General features: G+C 41.2%; 1 protein-coding gene across 1 annotated transcript in view; it reads right to left on the bottom strand.

The window, feature by feature from the left end:
- The window catches only part of SEC61A2 (Sec61 alpha 2 subunit (S. cerevisiae)), a 14464-nt gene extending 6839 nt beyond the window's left edge, over positions 1 to 7625 (bottom strand). The window contains exons 1-3 of the mRNA XM_010133684.1: positions 7512 to 7625; positions 3314 to 3379; positions 90 to 168 (exon numbers count right to left, since the gene is read on the bottom strand). Coding sequence (XP_010131986.1) covers positions 90 to 168; positions 3314 to 3379; positions 7512 to 7625 — 259 coding nt within the window. The remainder of the gene's footprint in view (positions 1 to 89; positions 169 to 3313; positions 3380 to 7511) is intronic.
- Between the last annotated feature and the right edge of the window lie 544 nt (positions 7626 to 8169).

The raw sequence follows: 8169 nt of genomic DNA, 5'->3' as shown, positions 1-8169 counted from the left end.
TGGTTTGTATGAAATTCAACAGCCAACCGTTCTTCTCCTGGTCTGTTCATACTGTTAGAAAACGGAGAGAAAGGAGATCATCGACTAACCTCTGTTTGACGCAAGAATGACTCGCATCCAATAGAATGGATCTGCAGAATCCGATGACATGATTCCAAACAAAGGGATCTGTCAGGTATTAAGCAGATATAAAAAGAACAGTGGCACTAATCCACAAATCTTAACCTGTAATGATTCCACTGTTAAACTGTTCAGTATCATTTATTCCAACTTTTTGTAAAATTAAACCTGAGGATACAACAACAGAGACACTGACACCTTCTATTTTAAATCTCCAGCTGGGGCATGACTCAGAGGACTGAACTATGTCAACCAAGACCCTTCTACAGGAAAAAGCAGAAAACCCTAGAAAGAAGAGTCAGCACATAAACCAGATTACTGAAGTTGAAGACATAAATGCCTGACATACGTGGTTCTGGAGTACTACAACCCCCTAAAGGAACAGAAAAAGCATGAAATAATGAGTTGTAGTGGCTGACATATTTAACAGAAGGGGGAAAATGATGACACAAAATGGGGAGGAGTGGCTGACGCACCAGAAGGCTGTGCTGTCATGCAGTGAGACCTGGACAGGCTGGAGGGATGGACAGAGGGGAACCTACTGAAGTTCAACAAGGGCAAGTTCTGCAGCTGGGCAGGAGTAACCCCACACACCAGTACAGGTTAGGTGTCGACCTGCTGGAAAGCAGCTCTGCAGAGAATGACCCAGGCATCCTGGTGGGCGAGTTAACCATAAGCCAGCAACGTGCTCTTGTGCCCAAGAGGGCCAATGGTCTCCTGGGGAGCATTAAGAAGAGTGTGACCAGCAGCTCAAGGGAGGTTCTCCTCCCCCTCTGCTCTGCCCCTTGTGAAGCCACATCTGGAGTTTTGTGCCCAGTTCTGGGCTCCCCAGTTCAAGAGAAACAGGGAACTACTGGAGAGTGTCCAGTGGAGGCTGCAAAGTTGAATAAGGGACAGAAACATCTCTCTGACAATGAAAGGCTAAGAGACCTGGGTCTGTTCAGCCTGGAGAAGACAAGACTGAGAGGGGATGTGATCAATGGTTATCGGTATCAAAAGGGTGGGTGTCAAGAGGATGGGGCCAGACTCTTCTCAGTGGTGCCCAGTGAGTGGACAAGGGGCAATGGGCACAAACTGGAACACAGGAAGTTCCATCTGAATATCGGGAAAACCTTACTTCGAAGGTGGCTGCCCAGAGAGGTTGTGGAGTCTCCTCTGGAGAGCTTCAAAACCCGCCTGGATGCCATCCTGCGCCACCTGCTCTGCGTGACCCTGCTCTAGCAGTGGGGTTGGACTCGACAACCTCCAGAGGTCCCTTCCAACTACCACTCTGTGATTCTGTGAAAAATACTAGATGATATTCCATTACTTATTTCACCAAACTTTCTGCAGCAATTTTGAATTTAAAAAAAAAAAAAGAGAAAACTGTAGGAAAACATCTTTGAGAAGACAGAAGAAAGCAATTGGTTTTGGTTTGTTTTTGGGCTTTTTTAAACAGTCCTAAACACAATTTCTTTTCAATATAGATTGAAGATACAGCAATGTAAATCTCTTCCTCTTGCAAGTTTAAATATTCAAATTCCACAGCTGGGAACTTGTTTTAAAATATCCCGTATGGAGCTGTCAAAGTTACCAGGTTTACACAAACCCTCCAAAGTTCTCAATGTCAATACTGAGGGATTTTGAGCTCTTTAAAATTCTTCTTAAATCACAAAACCACAGTAGACGAGGAATCCAGGAAATCTTATAGATTAATTCCTGAAAACTCTAGTCTGCACCATCTGATTTGCTATTTAACTACTATAATCTTTTGTACAGAATCAAAATCCTAATTATGCATATATCCAGCAGCTAGGAAACACAGATAAACATGTTCTTCTAGCTCTGGAATCATTCCCGCCTCCTCCTTCCAAATTAACCAGGCAGGTACAAGAGCTGGGTTTTAGCCTTCCAACAGTCCTGCAGAGTTGTAAACAAAAGGTACAGCTCCAGAGCCTGAAATGGGTAAGTTAGTAAATATAACCTCAAAAAGCCTCATTGTGAAGATGTGCTGTTCCTCTTAAATCTTTTAAGAGGTCTAGAAGTCCTGAAAATATATGGATTCTCATTTTCTGCGATATCTAAGTATTCTTTAAAAAAATCCCAACACTATCTGTTTACAACTCAGGTACAGGTTCTAGAACTCCTGCAATTATGAGTAACAAAGATCAAGTAAATGTTTACAAAGACCTGTATTTTGGAGAGGTTTCAGCTAATATGTTTGCTAGTATATTCATAAAAAAACCCAAGTTCTAAATGTCAACTTCAACATCTCAGAAAAAAACATTTTTCTGCAATCTTTACAACTCATCAGCTTATTCAAGAGAAATCAGGTAAAAACAGTCACTTTATTTCACTTTCAAACTTGCTTGTGGGAAAACGATGGGAGACTGGCGAGGAGGACTGTAAACAGGCTCAAATGTCTTGCAGCTGGGGTGTCAAAACACACATACCATACTAATTGTTGTTTAGTCTCGTGTGTTTGACAAGTAGAACATCTGTGTTCAGACAACACTGGTCTGTGATAGACTCAGAGGCACTTTATCAAACGTGCCCGAGATTCTTGCCCTGCTGTGGGGCACATCAAAGCATGGTGGAAAACCACAGCTGCAAAAATCCCTGATATAGAGCCGAAAGCAGCAGGTTCAAAAACTTTTTCACTCTCCAGCAAGAACCAAGAGCCATGGTGCCTCCGGCCCTGCTGGCGAGCCCCTGCCAGGGCACTGCTGCGTAGATCCCTTGGTTCAAGAGGTAACGAAAAGGCATTTACTTTTTGCATTTCAACCATGGGTTTGGGGTTGTTCCCGCGTCCTGCCTGTGTGGGCTCACACACTGCTAAAATTTAAATTTATCTATGAACAGAGGGTAAAGAAGGCATAATATTGTTCCGTTTGTTTAGACTACTCAAGGAGTAATTCGCTGGCTGTTTACCCTGCAGCCACTATCATCATTTGACAGGACCTTTGATACCACAAGAAAAAAATGTTCCGTGTTTTAGACTAAACAGAAAGCATTACTTTCTGAAAACATACACCATCGATAACAAAGACTCTTTCAGAGACTCAGGCTTAACTGATCTTTAAACACTTAACCATAAAAACAACTAACTGAAACGAGTGGGTCAAGATGAAACAGGAACTTCTCACGCTTTTAGCATTCTACTTCAAATGTACAAAACACACGTTTCTGAACCACAGGAAGCATCCATACCTACCTGGCAGCACACTAAGAAAATGAAGAGCGTGATGGCTGTCCATAGTACCTTCTCTCTGAACTGGATCTACAGAACAGAACAGAGGGGAGAGATTAATGTATGCACCGAATGCAGAATTTTCACTGTCACATTAGTACTAAATGTTGTATCATTCAGAATTAACTGTAAAGATATCGAACGAAGAGGCATTCTCATCAGAATTTATTTTTAATATGATTTCAGAGAGTGACAGTCATGGGCTTCTGCATACTCAAAGAGAACTTACATGGGATCTGGCAGCACAGCTGACATTCAGCCAGTAGAATACTTTTTATATATACAGTATTCTAATACAGTGAGTATTTACAGAAAAGCAAGAGCATGGCCAAAAATACAGACGTACCAGAACAAACATGAAAGATTAATGCAAAAAATTCTTCTCTTCAGTGATTACTGCTCCTGGCTTCAGCAGACTGGGGGCTCTGTTCCGTAAGCTGGAATTTATTACGCTAAAGCACTATGAAGAGATTTAACTGCTGTGAAACGAGTGATAAAAACCAGAAGAACCATGGGTTTTGGACAGCAATTCAAAATATTTAGAATGAAGTTCTTCAAAGGATGTGTTAGAGGAGGCCTAAATTCTCCACTATGTTCCTGGACACTGACCACAAAATAATTTTTAAAGACTCTTTTTTTCCCTCCAAAATATTTCTATCAATGTAGACTATATATTAGTTTAAAAAGAATGTCAGATCAATCATCATTAGTCACTAACTCATTGAAGAGAATCTCAGGGCCACAATGTTCGAGGCAACTGTAACTAGTTTTGCCATAGGTTGGATATTCAGAAAAATTTCTTTACAGAGGGGCTGGCCAAGCATCGGAACAAGCTGCCCAGGTGGAGTCCCCATCCCTGGAGGTGTTTAAAAGCCGTGTAGATGTGGGACATGAGGGACATGGTTTAGGGACCCTGGCAGTGCAGGGTGAACGGTTGGACTTGATGATCTTAAAGGTCTCTTCCAACCAGATGATTCTGTGATTCTGTGTCAGTGATAGTTCTCTGGTAGTGTCAGGTGCAAGAAGAGAAGAATCACAAGATTAAAGTTTGAACCAAGAGATTACTCAAAGCATGAGACAGAAAGAAATGCACTTGAAGAGACCAGAGAGAGCTAAGATGCAGCCTCATGTTCAAGTTCCCACCTCTCCTCCATGGACCGTAAACGTTAAGGTAAGTGTTCACTGTAGGCAAGAGTACAGCAGCTACTAAGACGCAACACGAACTAACAGGAAAGACAGGTACAGCACAAATACTAACTTCCTGCCTCCAACCACTGAACCTGCCTGTAGAGAGCAACAAGAAAAAGGGTTAGGGCTCGATTTTATAGATACTGAACACCCACAAATGAGAAACTTCACCCCAATGCAGCAGCACAACTTCTGGAGCAACAGGAAATCCAGACACAGTCTGCATCTTTGTAAGTGAAAGGATACTCTTAGAAGGAAAACAATCCCAGTAATTTAATTTATTTACCGATACTGCCTCACTCTTCTAAAAAAAGAGGCCAGATGCTAAAAATACTTACAGTACAAAGTTAAAAAAAAAAGAATAGTGACAGCAGCAAATAAATCCAAACAGTATCTTCTGTTAAGACTTTGTGCAGTGCTGACCCACTTTACCATGAGCTGTTTTATTTCTATAATTCAGATTTTAAGTGCAGGCTTTTAAAAAGAAAAGTGCTTAACCAAATTGCCTCTGCAGCCCAACAGTCAATCTTAGCTTCTGAGGCACCAGTCAAGCTCCACAAGTGCTCTGGCTCTCTGTACCTGCAGTGAACAGAAGCATTAGAGAAATTCTCTGTCTCCCAAATCACAGTTATTGACAAGGAAAACAGTCACTATGATTCAAAAATACAAAAAAGAAAAAGGCGGCACCTGAATCCATATGCCAGGAGCAGCAAAATACACACTGGTACCAGAATATTCAAGCCACAAACAGTAACAAGCACGGGGACAGAACATTTCATCATCTGATCAGATCCAATTGGACATTTTATTGCTTTGACATTTGCCTTAAAATTTGTGAAAATGAAGGCACTTAAGCATCATCATCTTGGTGTTCTGAACAGTGTGTTCTACTCAGAAAAATCTGTCCACATGAGGGAAGTATGAACCAATATTACTAACTACAAAAGCGGCAATTGCTTCTGTTAATTGAGTTGGCCAAAACAGAGAAGTAACACTCTAGAGTCGAGAAAGCCCACTTCCCTCATCAACAGTAATGACGAAGCGATTCAACGAGAGCCCAACTGAATCAAAGCTTCATCTTCATTTAACAATCAGTACAAGTTTAGAAAAAACAGATTTCTCTTTCGTTATCTTCATTTCTTGTCCTGGCCTTAACCAAGTCTCTAAAACCATTAACAACGATGTCTGCCAGTGAGAGCTGGCAGACGATAAAGAAAGAAAACAACCGGTAACAAAGAATTACTGTTCTACAGAACGACCTGCGTCACTCGATAAACTACATGTAAGCAAGAGACATAACTTCAAACAGTCAAAGGGCACAGTCTAGGAAAGACGCTCCCAAATGTATTTCACTTCAAATTCGTACAAAGCTGGCAACTGGCAGTCACTGCCCAGGCAGCAGCAACGCAGATAGTCAAAAAGACAAAGTGACCCAAATAGAGAGGATGGGAATCTCGGCACCTCTCTGGGCATCCTTCACCTGCAGATGGAGGACATGGACAGATCAAGCCCCTCTTCCTCTCTGGCAAAGAGAAAGGGAAGGCAGGGGGGGCAGGGAAGAGAAAAATCACAACTATCAATGAGCTCTTCCAAAACATCAGTATCTGTAGATGCGTCTTAGCCTCCTCTTCCCATCCACTCCACTAGACTAAAACAGGGTAGATGTTACCAGCCATCACAGACATGCCATAACTCAGCACCAGAAGATTGCACCAAGGTTCTCGGCTGCAGAAACAAAGATGGGCACCTGCCACCCGAATCTGGGGCATCCAGACGCTAGCACAGGGTCTGGCTCTGGGGATTCCTGCTCTGAAGATGCCTTTGTCTGACCTGAATAATTTGTTTGGAAACCTGTCCCAAGAAGGAAAGATGCTGGAAAGCCACAAGGAAAGACAGATGGAACAAAGAGCCAGAGGATAAATGCCAATCTTTTAAAAAATCAGTTCCAGAGGGGAATAATCACCAGTTTTTACTGTGTCTTCTCCATTAAGTCCAGCAGGCTCAGCTACTGTTACTGGCACAAACATCTCTGCACCCAGTCCTAGCCTTTGGGAATTTCTCCTCACCCAGAGAGGATTCTCTCAGATGGTGTCATGTTCTCAGCTACGTGTCCCCTTTTAAGAATATCAAAATCAAGATTGAGCTCTTCAGGGGTTTTCATGCCAGTCATGATGATGATTATTAGGTAAAATCGTTACTCTAATTAAAACCTTTGTCATCCAGGTGCTATGTGCTTGCTTGAGTTTGGAAATAAAAATGGGGGGTGTTTTCTGATAACACAGGTCTTTCTGATCTGCAGAAATTAACTTGTTTTAATCTAGAAAATGTGCCAAGGAACAGGAGGAGCTTCTAGGGCTACAGGAATGGAGAGGTCAGCTGTGAGTGACCTCAGTTCACTGATTTCAGAACAAAGAAAAGCATCACATCCAGGAGGTGAACAGGGAGTAGTGACCTGAACTAGCTCACAGATCAGTGTCCCACTTCATCAAGGTGAATCACAGCCATGGAAAAGTATTTTGTGAGAAAGGAAGAAACAAATTTGTGGTTCCTGAATTACAGTGTAAGTCTTCTCAAAACAATGTATAAGCCAACTCAAAGCCCAGAGCTGCGACCAGTACTCAAAGCCAACAGTGGTATCCCACAGGGAAAAAAAAAAAGTTTGAAAACTCTGGTCTCATCTATTAAAACAGCTCCAACTGTATGGAGCTGAAACTAAATACGTTTAGGTTAGAGGTGAGGCTTTTTAAAATAAATTATTTAGTATAATTACCACGTGGAACAACTTATCAGAAGGCTGGTAAGAACTCATCATCATGGCACACTTTTACCTTAATACAGATTCTCTGTCCTCCAAAGGATACATCCTACTCTGGGGATCCTACTCTACTCTGTATTATATTGAGTATGGACTTAAACATCACAATATTCTCCAATCTTTGAGCCAATGAAAGTAAGAAGATAAAAGGGCACTCACTTTTCTTTCCGGTTTCTGGATTTCAGGTAACACCGCACAGAATGGCTTAATAACTTCTAAAAATTTTACTGTTCCAGAAAAACAAACACACACAAAAGAAGAGAAAAAATACATTAACGAACCTTTAAGAATTTATAAAACTTGATACGACTTTATTTAACTTCTAGGAGAAAGAAAACTTAAGTACCACTTTATAAGTGAAATATTCCTCAACACACATTCTAATTCAATGTCTGACAACTAACGCCCTCTTTCTAAAACAGTTGAAAACGGCAAAATTATTAGAGTTCTTGTTCTAATCAGATATGGCCCATTCTTCTTCCACAGCTGAAGTAATTTTAGGTGAGAAGCAGCACTGTATATATCACCAGAAGTGAACTAAATTGTATTTCACCTAAAAATAAATGACCTAGTATCAGTCTGCGCTAGTTAAACACAAAAGCAAAGGATAACGACATCGAAAAGTATCCATGCAGAGATGAGTATCTTGTGTTTTACGGAAGCATTAAGCTGAGAGAACAATTCAATCCCTAAAATACGTTTCAAATCGTAATTTACATCACTTCAATACTTTTATTCTGATCAGAACTTTGGGGGATCCTATTTTAACTTAGGATACATCTCTCTTCACAGTTTTTCTTTAAAAACACAGAAAAAC

Source organism: Buceros rhinoceros, unplaced genomic scaffold (assembly GCF_000710305.1).
Source record: "Buceros rhinoceros silvestris isolate BGI_N320 unplaced genomic scaffold, ASM71030v1 scaffold9033, whole genome shotgun sequence".
In the NCBI taxonomy this organism is placed as follows: domain Eukaryota; kingdom Metazoa; phylum Chordata; class Aves; order Bucerotiformes; family Bucerotidae; genus Buceros; species Buceros rhinoceros.
Note: the sequence above shows the minus strand (reverse complement) of the source record. Positions and strands in the feature narration are given on the sequence as shown.